At 36.3% G+C, this 16731-nt stretch overlaps 1 protein-coding gene across 3 annotated transcripts in view; it reads right to left on the reverse strand.

Annotated features, from left to right (window-relative positions):
• Positions 1-305: 305 nt before the first annotated feature.
• CCAR1 (cell division cycle and apoptosis regulator 1) overlaps positions 306-16731 on the reverse strand; it is a 31325-nt gene continuing 14899 nt past the window's right edge. For 2 of the 3 annotated variants that reach the window (XM_081954401.1, XM_081954400.1), the window contains exons 9-25: positions 16585-16714; positions 16221-16382; positions 15608-15833; positions 14821-14934; positions 13968-14134; positions 13068-13278; positions 12194-12277; positions 11480-11665; positions 10054-10245; positions 8872-9105; positions 8027-8138; positions 5779-5861; positions 4234-4380; positions 3327-3447; positions 2596-2781; positions 1655-1860; positions 306-1555 (exon numbers count right to left, since the gene is read on the reverse strand). In XM_081954401.1, coding sequence (XP_081810527.1) covers positions 1496-1555; positions 1655-1860; positions 2596-2781; positions 3327-3447; positions 4234-4380; positions 5779-5861; positions 8027-8138; positions 8872-9105; positions 10054-10245; positions 11480-11665; positions 12194-12277; positions 13068-13278; positions 13968-14134; positions 14821-14934; positions 15608-15833; positions 16221-16382; positions 16585-16714 — 2621 coding nt within the window. In that variant the 3' untranslated portion in view covers positions 306-1495. Of the gene's footprint in view, positions 1556-1654; positions 1904-2595; positions 2782-3326; positions 3448-4233; positions 4381-5778; positions 5862-8026; positions 8139-8871; positions 9106-10053; positions 10246-11479; positions 11666-12193; positions 12278-13067; positions 13279-13967; positions 14135-14820; positions 14935-15607; positions 15834-16220; positions 16383-16584; positions 16715-16731 lie in introns of those variants that run through there. The other variant, XM_081954402.1, reaches the window with a different exon arrangement.

Genomic DNA, 16731 nt, shown 5'->3' on the forward strand with positions numbered 1-16731 from the left:
CTTGCTAGCCTACTCTTCAGTGAGAAAGGAAGTTTTCTCCCAGATGAAAGTGCCTGGGGGAGCATTACAGACTACCTGACATCCCAAGGTCATCTTTCAATACAGACACCCTGTAAAAGGTGCTTGGCACAAACTTTGCAACAATTTGCTGCAAGATGACACTCAGAGAAACCTTCCTTTTGTGGGAAAGGGAGAACATTTCTTTCATGTGACCTGCAATGTCTCTTTCGATCTTTACAGTGCGCTGCGTTGCTATTTAAAATTTGCTTTCTGGATTAAATAGGTAATAATGTAAACATTATCCATTTGATTGGGAATGGGAAGTATTTATTCAAAATGCTTTCACAATCAATTGTCAGTATTTGATGTCAAGGAGCCCAACAGAACCATTTGAGACATTAAGGCTTCTGCCTTTTAAGCTACCAACAACAACATGGTGTCAATCTGGCAGCTACTTAATTATAGCACCTAATTTATATCTAATTCCAAGTTTCATATTAAGTTACTCCTTTCATACTGAGAAACTCAAAATACTTGTCCCCAAGTATACTCTTCCATACCACATTATGTCGTTAACATAACAAAAATGCTGTGTCACAGCTTGAATTTAGATATTTTATGACTGTGTGAAATGCATATAATACCTTCATTGGAAGACAGTCTTAAAAAATTAACACTGGGAAGGTAAATAGCCAATTTAATGAAAGCCAATATAAAACTAGTAGCAATTTTTCCAAATAAAGCATTATACTGACATCTACTGGCCTGGTGTGTCTTAGTCAATTGTACATTCTCATAAAATTTTTAAAAGTTGCTAATATATTAATGTAGGGATAGAACATTTCAAGGATTACAAAATATGCATAATAAAACAAATAGGTTTTCATATAAATCCCAATTTATCAATGTTCTATAATTTCCTTATTCTTTTCCTCAATTACTGTGCATCAAAACAGTAATAAGAACTTCCAAGAAAACTCACAATTCAAAGGGAAAAACTGTGACAAAAATTCAAGAGTGTATTTAAAAATCTTTACTGGCAAAATTAAGCAGCATGCTATGATTTATATACCCGATTTTTTTTAATTAAAAAAACCCTAAATAGTCTGAAATAAAACCGAAGAATGGCATCTCTATAAATAATGAAAAATGTTTGCACTAAATCTTAAAAGGAAACTTTTGGTAATTAAATACTTGCTATTTTCCATGAAGTTGATGAACTTTTATTAGCATTCAAACTATAACCAAGTTTACCCTAAAACATTTTGCAATGCAAAATTATTTCCACTCAAGGAGTGTCTAACAAATCAAGGGCTGTGAATTACAAGCAATCTTTTGAAGCAGGCTCACACATTTATAAAACTTTATACAACCTTGCTTGGACTAAGGTATTTATACTACTAAATTAAACATGCATCACTTTCATACACTCCAGTTTCATGATTTATATTACATTATGTAACATTCTTTTTCCCCCCAGCAAGCAGTATGTTTGTCATACATTTGCTCCATTTTCTTTGGATGTTTGATCTTTACCTTCATTCTTCACACTATCCTATAGAAAGAGAAGACAGTGAATCAGTGAAAAGCTACAATAACCGAAATTAAGACATTCTGCTTTTCCTATTCCCAGGAAATTTTGAAAAAGTTTTACCTTCTTAAGAACCATGTGTATTTCATCCATAACGGTTGCCAAACCTTTGATGGTCTTAGTCAGCTGCCCTTCAAATTGTAGATTTGTATCTTCTGAGAGCTTCAGATTGTCTTGCAGCTGGCTGAGCTCTTTTTTAACCTCTTTAATTTCTGCAGAGAGGCTTTTGTTTAAATTCTCCAAACTCAATATAGTCTTTTCATCTTCATCTGGAAAAATGGAATGATTTGTAATCTTTCAAACTGCATCTTTCTAAAAACATTAAAATGATTACAGAAGACAAAGGCGTAAAATACTAGGCTGTATCTTAAGTCTGTAATTCAGAACCAGTAAGATTTTTGTTTTTTTAGGACGTGCAGTGCCTTTGAGTCAGTGTTGACTCCTGAAACTGCCTGGGTTAGTCTCTGCATTTTACTTGACAAGAAGTTGTTTGCCCTTGCCTCCTTCCTAGGGTTGAGAGGGAGGGATTGGTCCAAAGTCACTCTGTGCCTAAAATAGGATCAGAAGACAGAGTCTCCTGGTTTCTAAGCTAATATCTTAACCTCTAAAGTCTAAACCAAACTGGCTCTAATGACTTTACTATCATTATGTCCTTCTTGGTTAATATGATGAGGGCAAGACTATTAGAAGCAAGTAACCTCACTCAGAAAGTGAAAGTCCATTTGTTAATTGGCACACATATCAGAAGTGCAGTATGCATTTGAAAAATATTATACATTGTATTATGCTTTCTTTGCTTATAACAAAAAAATCCCCACCAGTTATTGTAACAGTTATTCCTGGGTTGCATCTACAGAAGCAGTTCTCTCTTTTCTCCAAGCCAACCCAACTTTCAAATATTGAAAAAAAATTCATACATTCTTCTTCCAGTCCGGTGCCAATTCTTTCGGAGATATAATGACTTAAGCCTTTTTGAATTAATTTAAAAAAATATTCACTCTCACCTGTTTTTTCTTCCAGTGACTGAAGTTTCTGTTCCATTTCAGCTCGTGCTTTTTCACTCTTCTCTAATTTCTGCAAGAGACTCCCCACATCCACCATGGCTCCATTATAGACAATGAGACCAACATTTTCTTCAGATGTTTTGGATTCTTGTTTTATCGCAGGAGACGGTAGAAGCAGCCTATTTCCTATATGAATTAAGAATTATCATTATTACAATTTAATAAAACCAAGTTTTATTTTCAATAAGTGCAATAAAATATTTTAGCCTCCAATTAATTTGGTTTTATGTATTTGTTTTTCTGCTTACTAAAAATATATTTTTATTACTAAAAATAAAAAAATATTACTGATATTTTATTTTATTGTTCTTTTATTGATACATATCTGTTCTTGATTTGTATATTCAAATGTCTGGAAGCTTAATACCTGTTGTCCACCCAAAATAAACAGAAAATCTTTATTCCTATCAATAGTCCCGGGAATTTATATTTACTTCCTAATTTTTCGGTTTTTTAATTTTTTAACATTATACTTTTTCAACAATTTTAAACATTAAAAATGAATAAAACATTTTACATGTAATGTCCTTCCAATTTCATGAACTTCGGAAACACGAAAGTAGAAGCATAACTTAACAGCAATCAAGACAGTGATAACCATTAGAAAAAAATCAAAATTAGCATAAAGTGTTCCAGATTTGAAATATCTTAATTAATAAAAAATATGCTACCAAACAGTTCTTCCAGTGGACTTTCCATTTCTTCTGGATTTTCTTCATCTTTAGAAGTATCTGTCAGTTTTCTATAAAAGCAGGATTCACGAAGTACTACTTTACTAAGTAGTTTCTTAACCTAAGGTTAACACAAAAAGACAGATTATTATTTTAAATAACTAAATTATGTCTTACTCAATAAACATATTATAGAAGTACAAAAAACAATTCACACAATTTTGAACTTGAAATGGATTTATTTTTTACATGAAATTTTTTTCTCATAAGATTGGTCTTCAACAAGACCACAGGTAGTGTTCACTTAATGACCTTAATTGAGACTGGCAATTCTACCACTGAGTGAAACAGTCATTAAATGGGAAACCACAGGACCACCATTCTGCTTTCAGGCAGGAAAGAGATAAGACCAGTTTCACAGCCTTTGGCTTTTGTCTCCTAACCACTCCCCATTCTTTATGAATGCTTAAGTGTCTCCTTACTGTCTTGTACACCTTGAAAACAATGTGATCATGCTGTAGCCTGGGATCCATATGCGCGCTAATCAAACACCTTACAGAACTCTCTCTTTTTCTTCCTCTCTGCTATGTGATGCGGGTAGGCAGGGAAAAAAGAAAGTCATTTCTCTAGGAAATTTCTCCTTTGCACGATCCTTTCCTGTTGCTGGAGGGATCACATTGCTTTCAATGCACAGAAGAGCAAACAGCCTACTCTCCTACAATCCTTTTCTCTCCAATCAATCTGTTCGGGGGGGACGGGGATGGGGGGGGGCAACCAATGGTCAGACACAGGATAATGACATATTGAGTGTAAGTCATAAATGGTTGTAAATGGGCTGCAAAGTTATTGTTTTTCAAAAGTCATAATAGTTGCTGGTGGTCAGGAAGCAAAGATTACAGCAACGCACCTGAGCTCTTGAGAGGTGTAGTCCAAGTGTGTACAATATCTCTTCCAAATCTTTTTCAAGAAGATATGCACAATGGCATTGATCAAAATAAACAAATGCCATCAGAAGATCTCGATTAATAGTTATCATCTGGGTCTTGTTTCTTTCCTAAAAATACAGGTTATAATCATTTTTGTGAATACATTTCTTTACTGAATTAGTTTATAATAGGAAATCTTACTACAATATTATAATACTAACTACTATTACAGAGCTAAACAATAAAAAGCCTCCACTTATTATAGCAAAACAATTAATCAAATTCAAGCAGGAATTGTTCTCTTATATGTAACATATTACATAGCAAGGCAAGCTATTTAGAGTGTAGTTTTTGGGGAAAAACACCATTATTGAGAAAATAATCAAAACCATCCAAATAGAAATGAGTTTGGAATATATTATAAAATTATTTAACTAGAAAACTAGCAGCTGGGGAAAAAAGAAGAGGAGGAGTTACTACAATTCTTTTTTAAAAAAATTTTTTTGGAGGGGATGGCTTTTCTTAAATATCTTTTCATAATCTTCATACTTTCAATTTTGATCTTCACTCTAGAGTTTATTCTACATATGTATATGTATTCCTTTCCATTTTGTTTTATTGTTTTACCAAGTAAAAAATAAAAAACCAGAAAAAAGCGACAGTCCAAAATGTTTTTGCAAAATGTTCAGAATTGTTGCCTGCCAGCTAAAAGAAAATAGCGTTAGCAATTAACCTAACTACTTTCTGAAAACAAATTATAACACAAATTATGGGACTGAACTATTTTCATGCCATTCCAGTGTGAATGGAAAAGAGCTTTTACTTTAAACACAAATTTTAAATTAAACAGAATTAAAGCACATTCCTTATTGAAATAACAACATGGGGTTTTTCCATCCATGTGCCAACATGAAATATCACATAAGACAATCAAGCACTCTCTTATCCATGGTGGAAATCTGTCATTACTGAGTCCAGATAATCAATGGTTTCCAGACACTTCTAGATTTGAGAGTTAATCAGCCAAATGGAGTAAGGCATCCTTTTCCAGAAACCTCCTCCATATCCTTGAGATCTGCAAATTGAAAGGAATCCAAACAGGACAGAATGGTCACCAAAGTTACATCAATATGGCCTTCCCATACTGGAATCAAAATTGTGGATAAAGTGGATTGGAAATAGAATAATAAAAAATAATGCAAACTAATAATGGGGTTATATCCAGCTGCAGGATTTTGGTGACAGGAAGGCAATGAAACAGTATTAAGCCTGATAGAGCCAAATACTTTCTAGGAGTAAGGTGCTAGCCTTGAACTAGGAAGCTGTGAGTTCTAGTCCTGCTTTAGGCATGGAAAACTGTCTGGGTGACCTTGGGCCAGTCACTTTCAGCCCAACCCACCTCACAAGATTGTTGTTGTGAAGAAAATAGGAGAAGCAAAGAATATTAGGTACAGTCATCATCTTGAGTTATTTGTAAACAATAATAAGGATGGTATAAAAATCAAATTCATAAATAAAATACATACCTTATCTTTAGAAGCCCTCTCTTTACAATGTCGATTTCCCTCCCTTCTGTCATCTCGTCTGTTTATTTCCTCATCATCCCTATCTATAAAAACAGATACTAGTTTTTGCATTCTCAAAACATCTTATGCTATCAAAATATATACTGTTATATCTTAATATTTGTTTATTGAACAAATAGCATCAGAACTAAAAGATACAAAAGGAAAACATGAAAAACCCTTGGATTGGTGATGTTTAAATATGTGAGGATTTATTTTGTTTAAAAAAATAATACAGTAACAAAGGGCTTAGCACGATTAAGGTTTGATTTCAAAATTGATTGTCATAATTTCTTGCCTATATCAATTAAATACTTTTTGTTATTACAGTTGACTACATAACTGTTGTTTGGGGTAGAAATAATGAATAAGGAAGTTTATAATGTTTCTATCCTTCTTTAAGAATATAAATTGATATACAGTCATGTGAAAAAGAAAGTACAGCCTTGAGTTCTATGGTTTTATGTATCAGGAGATAGTAAAAATCATCTGGTCTTTTAGTAGTTCTTAAAAGTAGGTAAATATACAACTTCAAATGAACAACAATATGTGACATATTACACCATGCCATGATTTATATTATAAAAAGAAACCCAAAATGGAGAAGCCAACAATGACCTTAGAGAAGTAATTGTTGCTGCCCATCAGTTTGGGAAGGGTTATAAGACCATTTCCAAACAATTTAAAATCCATCATTTTACACTGAGGAAGATTATTCACAAGTGGAAAACATTCAAGACAGTTGCCAATCTTCCCAGGAGTGGATGTCCCAGGAAATTAACTCCAAGGTCAGATGGTGCAAGGTTCAAAAATTGCAAAAAATCCAAGAAAAATTTCAGGCTCTATGGGCCTCAGTATGTTAAACGTTAAAAGTTTATGAAGTGCAATTAGAAAAGGACTGAAACATCTCATACCAACTGTCAAGCATGGTGGTGAAGGGATGATGATTTGGACTTGTTTTGCAGCCATGAGGCCGCCCTGGAAACAGTGAAGGACCGGCTTACAGTTCCTGTGCCAGCGAAAACGGAACTCAGGAAGGCCGCTTGTGCTGGCAGAGGGCTCCAGAAGCCATTGTGGCCAAAAATGGAGCCTTGATGAATGACATGGAACTGGGGGGGGGGGGGGGGAGGCTGCTGCCACCCCGAGGTCAAACACAACCCTGATGTGGCCCTCAATGAAATCAAGTTTGACGTTTGACACTCCTGCTTTATAGACACAGGCTGTGGAAGAGCTGAAGAAGCTTCTTGGATGAGAAGTGAAATGTCTTCAAAGAAAAACCAGAAAGCCTCTTGAAAAAGCACCTTTGGGACAACCATGACCTGGATGATTGAGAATCTCAATAGACAAAAGAATTAAGATGTTGTAATGGTCCAGTCAAAGTCCAGATTTCAACCCAACTGAAATGCAATGGTGGGGCCTCAGGGGAGCTATGCATAAATTCATTCCCACAAACCTCAATGAACTGAAGCAATGTTGTAAAGAAGAGTGGGCCAAAATTCCTCCACAATGATGTGAGAGACTGATACAAAACAATTACTTCATGTTATTGCTGCTAAAGGTGTTCTACAAACTATTGAATCATAAGATGTACTTAGTTTATCACACATGGCTTCACAATTTTGGCTTTTTTGGGGTAAAATAAATGATGACATGGTGTAATATGTTATGTGGTGCTGTTCTTCTAAAGTTGTATTTATTTACTTTTAAGAACTGCTAAGGACCAGATGATTTTTTACTATGTCCTGATGCATAAAACTATAAAATTCAAAGAGGGTGTATTTTCTTTTTCACATGACTGTACATAATGATATACTTCCTTTTCGCTCTTTATTTTTGTTTTACTTCTTTGTACATTGTTAAGTATTTCCAAAGATACATATTTCTCAACTGGATAAGGACTTTTGCCTTGCAAAAGGAAAAAAAGAAGTTCTGCTAACACCATTTGCAAAAACAAAAATAAACTACCGGTAGTTCTTTTTTATTGTTTTAGCTCAATAATATTAAGCAAGGTGGGGGTTATTACTTTTTATATGAGATTTTTATGTTTGTAAGTTGCCCAGAGGCACTGAGAGTGAGGGTTGGGCAGCCACATAAATTTTCTTAAATATATAAATAGAATGCTAACTTTTTTCCACATACTACATGCAACTATATCACAAAATTGAAAGTTCTACTTCCTTTTATCTTAAAGAAAATATCTTCAACATACCATCATCTTCATCTTCTGCATCTTCAGCTTCCATTGGATCATATTCTTCCTGGTTATTGTCATCTTCTATTTCATCATCATCCTTAGAATCATCCTTCCTTTTATCTTCCCTCTGTAAATAACCACAAAACATTAATACGATACATGATTGGACAAAACTATTTTAAACCACCATGGAACCAGTTAATAGCATGCAAATAAGGTTCTAAAACTGTCAAGATCTTGGCAAACAAGTAACAATTGCATTTCCTTATATACCACCAGGGACGCCATGGCTCAGTGGCTAAGATGCTGAACTTGCTGATCAGCAAGGTCGCCAGTTCGGCGGTTGGAATCCCTAGTGCCACGTAACAGAGTGAGCTCCTGTTATCTGTCCCAGCTTCTGCGAACCTAGCAGTTCGAAAGTATGTAAAAATGCAAGTAGAAAAATAGGAAACACCTTTGGTGGGAAGGTAACAGTGTTCCATGCGCCTTCAGCATTTAGTCATGCTGACCACATGACCACGGAGACGTCTTTGGACAGCGCTGGTTCTTCAGCTTTGAAACGGAGATGAGCACCTCTCCCTAGAGTCGGGAACGACTAGCACATATGTGCGAGGAGAACCTCTACCTTTATATACCAATTTTTAAACTTAACACTGAGAAGAAAAAGAATTCACTTGGGAATTCCTACCAAACAAAATCTAAAAATACTTACTGTGAATATCAGCTTAAGTTGGTTTTGTTAACATGTATATGAAACAACTAGCACATATGTGCGAGGGGAACCTTTACCTTTAAATTATATGAAAAAAAAAGTAAACATACAAAAGAGGCAAATTGTTTCCCAGAAAAATGACACCAACCTTTCTGTCATCTCTATCATCTTTTTTATCTTTATCATCTCCAGATTTTCTTCTTTTGGGCTTAGGGTCATCATTTTCATCATCTCTTTCTTCCCTTTTCTCTTTTTTCTCATCTTTCTTGTTCTTTTTGTCTTTTTTATCTTCCTTATCCGGAAGAGACAACAATGCTTTGTAGATTCGTACACCAAAATCCCTCTGAAGCATTTCATTGAAAAGTTCTGCAAATAATGAAACCTGAAGGAAGAATATTGAAAGAACCAGTCATTACTTTTATATAACTATATAAAATATAGGTATATTATACTCTTAACGGCTGTTCTTTTAACAAGTTACAATGGCTTCAGAAAAAGTGATTTATGACCAGTCACATCACCTCCGTGGTCATCAATTCAGATGCTTGGCAATTGGCTTGCTTTAAAACTTTGCAACATTTTGTAGTCACGTCATTGTGATTTGTGACTTTTCCAACTGACTTCTGACAAGTAAAGTCAATTTGGGAAGATGAGTTCGCTCAATGACAGCTTGATTCACTTAACAACTACACAATTGTTATGCGCCTAATGATTGCAGTAAAAATCTTCGTAAAATCAGGTGTAGTCACATGACTTGCTTAATGATTGATTGCTTGATTGACCTGTACCACCTATTACCATACTTGTAAAAAACAAAAAATAGAACAATCAAAATTATAAATATTGAACCACAGTTGTAACGAAATCTGAACTTCCTAGTAGAATCCTTTTCTCCCCAAACCCCTCTAAATCTGGCATCAGGCACTCATTAAAAAACAAAGCTGTAGAATAAAATTTAAACTCAAAATAAGAGAGTCCACCTTTAGATTACAAAAGAAACATTCATCTAATGCAGGGGTCAGCAACCTGCGGCTCTGGAGCCGCATGTGGTTCTTTCATCCCTCTGTTGTGGCTCCCTGCTGCCAGTCAGCGCCACAATTGATAGGGCTTTCAGTTAGGACAGGTAGAGAAAAAAGGATGCCATGCTAGGAGACTCTATGGTGGGGGAACTGGACTTCTGGTCGGCTCCAGAAATGAATGGGGGGCGTCCGTTTAGAACCTTTGTGGCTCTTTGAGTGTTTAAGGTTGCTGATCCCTGATCTAATGTAATGGGAGCAGATGGAACTCAAACATCTGAATTCCTGAAATACCAAAATGAGGAAAGAGTTACCTCAAAAGAATGTTCTTTGTTATCTTCCAGTCTGTAATCCAGAAGAACACTAAGGGACATAATACTGCAGTCAAACTTCCCACTTTTGGCTGCCCAATTAGGATGCACGATGATTGCAGGTTCATCAGGCAAAACGTATCTTCTCTCTCGACGCTGACGTTCCACTTCTTCTAACCGTTTCCTCTCTTCTTCCTAAAGAATTGGGAAAACAATTTGAATGGAAATGTTTCATTTCCCACCTCTCCTCTTATGTTGTTTGTGCAGCTACCAACCAGAGGAAATGGCGGGGACCGACTGCGCATGTGTTTAAATATTTTCAGAGAGGGCTTATTTTGGGGGGAGGGCTTATTTTAGTGCATGCGTTCAAAAGCCCGATTTGGATTATTATTCTGGAAGGTCTTATTTGGGGGGAAACATGGCAGGAGACATCATACCTGGCTCCTCCAGAGGACATGCCTCTGGAAAAGAGGTTTAGGCTCCTGTCTTTGAGAGCAAATGGAGGGAAAGTGGACCCAGAGTCAGGCCTTCTCTGGGATGAACCTGAGGCTGTGAGATTCTGTCCCTCTGGAAATGCATTTGGTGCCTTGCTTAATGGCTTTTTCGGAGGCTGTCAGGATGGTTTGGAATGAGTGAGCTTTTAGGAAAGGTTTGATAGTTGATTTGCAGGTTTTTAACTTTTGTTTTAATTTTATGGCAAATTTGGGTGATCATTCTGACATTTTTACACTGCTGTATTTCTGGCATATTGTTTAGATTGTTGCATGTTTGCTTATTAGAATTTACCGAGATTATTCCTAGACAGCATAAACTATTTGGATTAACATTTTAACATGTGGTATATTATGTTAAAAAGTATGATTAGTACAGATGTAGCATTATGATTAGTACAGATGTAGCATTAACACTTAGACTTATATACCACTTCATAATGCTTTAAAGCAGTCTCTAAGTGGTTTAGAGTCTGCATATTATTCCCTACAATCTGGGTCCTCATTTTACCAATCTCAGAAGGATGAAAGGCTGAGTCTTGAGTGGTCAGAATTAAACTCTGGACAGTGGGCAGAGTCAGACAGTAGTAGTGCATTCTAACCACTGCACCACCACGCAGGGATTTATATTTACATTATAATTTACATTATAAATGTAAATATAATTGACTTAATTCCTTTTTATGGTTTTGTCATCCTTGTTGAAGATATACAAATATTTACATGGAAACAAATGGATTTCTTCCCTGTAGTTTTATCAACAGGAACCAATTATGAGGGAGGAGCATCCACACTACAATTAAGCCTAGGTTCTTGTGATTTTTAAAGACTGATTCTGACAACCTTGTCCTTCTCTCACATACTTAAGCATTGAAAACTTAATTTTGAATTAACTCATAATGTATCAGCACATAAACATTGATTTGCTAGCTGCCCACCTCTTTGTCATCTTCAGACTTCCTTTCTTCTTCTTCCTCGTCCTCCTTTTCAGATTTCTCCAATTCTTTCTGTTCCTCTTTTTGCTCCTCCACTTTTAGTTGTTTTGTTAGCCGAGCTATTAGCTGGGATTTCAGACCCTTTGAGCTAAGAGTCCGACTTTCTAATTCCTTGCGTAGGTCATTCACCTAATTAATTTAAATACATAAATCAGATATGTACTGTTTATACAATCAATCACCTTGAGGAACATATCCTCATCCATTCTAAAACATGAAACTTTAGCAAAAACAGAAAATTTTTAAGATAGCCCCTAAAAAAAAGTGTATTTTCCAACATTTCAGAAAAGTAAATAAAAAACATCCTTCAATGTTTTAAAGAATTATGCTTTAAGTCAGGTCTTCCCAAACTCAAGATGCATGAACTCCAACTCCCAGAATTCCCCAGCCACCATTGTTGGCTGAGAATTCTAGGAGCTAAAGTCCACATGTCTTAAAAGTTGGCAAGTTGGGAAACCTTTCTTTAAGTTATATATGTATTTGGGGATGCATCCAATGATGACCCTGCCATGGTCAGAAGGGACTGTATCAGCAAAACTGAATAATCGTCCCCCTTCAGCTCTTTCACTTCTAAGGATCTTCTGAGTTCAAGAGGGGTAAAAGGGAGGGGCATCTCATGGCAGTCTTAATACTGGATCTAGGCTTCACTGCATTTACCTTCATTGCTTTAGGATCAAGTTTGGACCAATGAGTAGGAGTAGATATTTCTTTAGCTTCCCCATCATCTTTTTCCTCTTCATCCTAAAAAAAAACCCAAAGAAAAACATTTTTCTTCAGGAAAGTATTAAAACAAAGTTCCGTCTTTTTAAAATTCTGTAGCTGATTTGGGCAAGGTCACAACTGTTTCATCAGATAGTCTTCTCCTAAAGTGACCATTTCAACAAAGCCACATACCACATTCTGCTATTTTAATAATGATCATAGTGCCTCTCTCATCAGCCAATAGTCTCCTCTGTGAAACACAAAAGGGTGATAAAAAAAACCAACAAACAACAAACATCAGGGATACACAGACATTTCTGGTCACCACTAACCACATAGCCTGTGATTTTCCCCAAATTTCAAACCACCCAAAATATTCTCATTTCGTTTAGACCTTTTACAGAAACCAAGATGCCAACAGCCATAAAAGGCTATGTAATTTCAACATTTTGCCTATTTATATATATATATAAAGCCTAACATATGAGAGAAAACTCATGGCTTTTTTTTCTTTACATAATTCTTAACACTGAATCTCACTCAACAACTGGTCCCAGATTCCAGCAACTAATTCTAAGATGACACAGATTTGTGAATTCAATGCAGTTTTAATTCCACCTGTTGTATCCGCACACTCTAAGTTAGTACACTAGCTGAAATTAAACAAAAAAAAAAGGATTCTATCCTGCTGAAAGCTGGTTTACCAGTCATTGTTACCAGTTATGTTCCTTCTAGGTATGTTTGTGGTGTAGCATGTGATGTGCGTTTTGTGCCTGTGTTCCTGCGCCTGTGAGAAGCAGAAATAGAAAAAGGGATTAGCGTTCAGTGCCTGTTCTCCATCAGCCTCCTTGCGTTCACCCTGAAGCTTCTCGACCAGCTGCTGCTTGTATCCTCGGGAGAGGGTTTCCCACTCTGAGCGGGTGGGAAGGCAATGCCAAACATCCGGGAAAAATAAAACCACTGTCTCCACATGAGCTGGAACCGTACGCCCCTTGTGGGTCTCCTCAGGGCGATGGTAGCGAATCTCTGCAAAACGGTACCTGTTGCAAGGGAAGAAGCATGTTGGAAAAAAAATTCTAGAACACATTTTATAGAGCCTAGTTCACTGCAGCACATCAAGTAAAGAAACTTTGCTGCGACAACCTGAATATTTTTCTAAAGAAAAAAAAACAAAAGCCATATATTCTCTTTGGAAAAACGTGAGGAATTTATTTTAAGACACCTGCTCAAGAATGTATATTAATTGCCAAAGGCAACGCGTTGGCTACTCCGTATCAAAATGCGCAGCACTGGACTGAATTTGGGTTTAGTAGAATTATCTTTTAAATTTGGTGTACAACTGCTTGCAAAGCATAGAAAGCTGATTTAACATCGAAGTAGAAAATCCAACAGGAGAAGATATGGCTACCCCAAACATCTATTTGTAACACAAGAATAATGAAATGAAGTTTCCTTGGCGATCTCCTCCAGCTATGCGTGAAATGAAAAATATTTTAACATACAGGCATTGCAAAATTCACACAAGTACATAATTTTTAAAAGCTCATTTTTTTCAAACCTTTTGGCACCAAATCACATTTGCATTGTTAACTAGGACAGCAACTTGAGTAGTTTTACCTGGATAACTACTGGATCCTGATAAAGAAAGGAAGAGGCTGGCTTTGATAAAATCATTTCAATTTATGCATGCTTCAAGCTCTCCAGAATATTTCAAGAATACAGTACTTACCATTGTGTGCAAACACTTAAATCAATTCCTGTTAGGGCCCTGCAACACCGGATAGCAGTTTTAATCAGCACAGATGGGTCTTTCTCTGGGTCAGGTCCATCCAATGAAGGTGACCAATGTCCACCAATAGCCATGGCTTCATCTTTCCCCTTCATACCCACTAAAAACTAGACAAGAAAGTAACTTAATTAATACTTAGCTACAAAAAAAATATCTAAACTGCGAAACAACGGCACTCAACTCCTAAATGAGGGTTGGTTGGCTTCTCAGCATAAGCAAGTCTGACTGGATTTGTGAGTCTTATAGCATAGCCCTATATGACAAATTCCATGTGAATATAATTTGGCTTTATTTTAAAGTTGATGCGTCTGTGACCTATAATAAAGAAGCAGCAGTCTTGCAAAAAACATGAGTTCAGCTTTTGTTTTCCACAATACATTTCAGAAATGGAATAGGTTTAAACATCATTACCCATTAATTTTGCAAGTTCCCTGTGTAGGTTCTGCCACTGAACAGAAGCTTCATACAAAACAGATGGGAAAGAGTCTAATAAAATAACTTTGTGAAAGCTAGTGCAGAATACAAGCTTGGAAATATGGTTTTATACAGTTAAAAATAAGCAGATGCTAACTTGACCAGCAAGCTGGACTTCAGACATAAAAAATGCAATCATTTTCAAATGCACCCAGATAAGTCAACACAGAAATTCTATGTCCGCGAGTGGAATTAAAACATCTCATCCATCATATATTCAACCTGATCGCCAGTAAGGAAGGATGGAAACTAAAGCCACACCCCCAACTTGGTTAAAGACTTTGTAACAAAAAATGTTTTTACTAGGATTTCTTTTAACCTTTATAAGTCTAGCAGGGTGTTGAAAACCATCCCGGACTTCTTGTGAATCTTCAGCAAGGGCACATGATTTGTGATAAAGATCTTCCATGCTTGGACTAGCCATGAGCATCACCTGTTAGAACAGCAAGAGGAGTGTCATGTGAAATAAGCCACAGTACAAAATGTAGTACAAAAGCTGACCCTCCAAAGATAATTAAAGAGACGTTTGGGATGTGAAAGGGGGAGAGGGTCTGATTTGCTTTTTTTTTCTTTAATGCCAACCCATCATCAACAAATGGACAAAATCTGACACAATGCTGAGTGACCTATATGAACAAGTAAAAATTTACATACTGTATATATTTTAAAGGGGTCAATTTAAGAAACTCAACATTACTTAATGCTTCATTTTGGATGCAATGCTCTTTAGATATTCAAATTACAACCTTAAAAGCATTTATCCTCTACATATAAGTTTCAAAGGCCCACTAAGAGTCCATAAACAAATAAAAATGCAACTGCGTATTCCTATCAATTTGAAAATCAAACATTACGCGCTCGGGACAAAATGATTTGATTACGGCATTCCTGTTTTCTAACGAATTATGTGATGTTCAAACAATCCTTTTTAGAATCATTCTGATAACAGTTACTCTTTATTTCAAGGACAGACAGGTAAAAAGACCGAATCCAGACCCGCTCTAGTCCCTGAACCCTCTATTAAAAATAAAGAACAGAGAGTACGACAGAACTAAAATCTCCCTGGATTTGTAAAGAAGATGTGACACCTGGGATGCCACACACACCTTTGCACTGTAAAGATGATCGGCATCGGCTGGGTCCAGAACAGCGGTGTTCTTATCCAGGGGGTCGACTTCCCTTTGCATTACATAGAAATTGCAGTAGTTTCCCAGCTGAAATGGTCTTGGCATAGGAAAGGCATCTACCCAAGTAAACTGGGCATCAAAGAAGTCACTTGGAATATATAAGTTCTGGTATCGTCGCCTCAATTCCATCATATCACAACTAAGGCTTTAAATGATAAGGACATTTATTTTACAAATGTAAAGACATATCCAAGCAAATAAAAAAGTTCAGTCTCACCAAAAATAGAGCTGAGCATAAACAAGTCAGTTTGGTTTTTGACTTTTTCGTTTTGGATTTAGAGAAAATTGTAGTCTTTCAGGCATTTTGACAGACCATACTCAGAATAGCAGCCTTTTATTATTATTTGTGTCGTCTTCATTAGTTTGGACAGTTGGCTAGAATTCTAGGAGCTGTCAATAGAACTGCAAGTTTGGAAAGGATGCTTTTTTTTAGATTACAATGAATAAATATGAAGATTCTTAGCCCAGCCATTCCATACTTCAGTCTCTTTCCGTAACTAAAAGTAAAAATGAGATGCATTAAGCAACGTACCAATCTAATGAGAACTTGGAAAACTGCACTGTATAGCGAGGCACAACACGCCGGGGTCTTCGAGGGGATCTTTCTCTCTCTCTTCGAGGGGATCTCTCTCGGGAACGTTTTCTCTGGGGTGATCTTTCTCGCGACCTGCGCCTCTCACGCTCTCTCTCACGACTTAAAACAAACATGAAATACATTTTTTTTAAAAAAAATAAGTCTCTGTGGCATTAAGAATGCCCCAAACACAGTCTATCATTCCAGCAAGAGTGAAATTTAAATAATATTCCTATAAATTTCCTTTTATCAAAATTTTGCTTTTATCTCATCTTTAAATAGTTATCCATGAAAGAAAATTAACAGGAATTTTATAACCCACCTTCTGTCATCTTTTCTGTTAGCCATGGGGTCTCCTCTGTCATTCCGGCCTGAAAATCTAGGTGGTGGATCTAATCTTCGGGCTGGCTGAGGCTGTGAAACTATTCGAACAGGAGGCTGTAGCAAACCAGCTTTTGGGGGGGGGGGA

This window comes from Natrix helvetica (assembly GCF_964273705.1).
Source record: "Natrix helvetica genome assembly, chromosome: 5".
NCBI lineage: Eukaryota > Metazoa > Chordata > Lepidosauria > Squamata > Natricidae > Natrix > Natrix helvetica.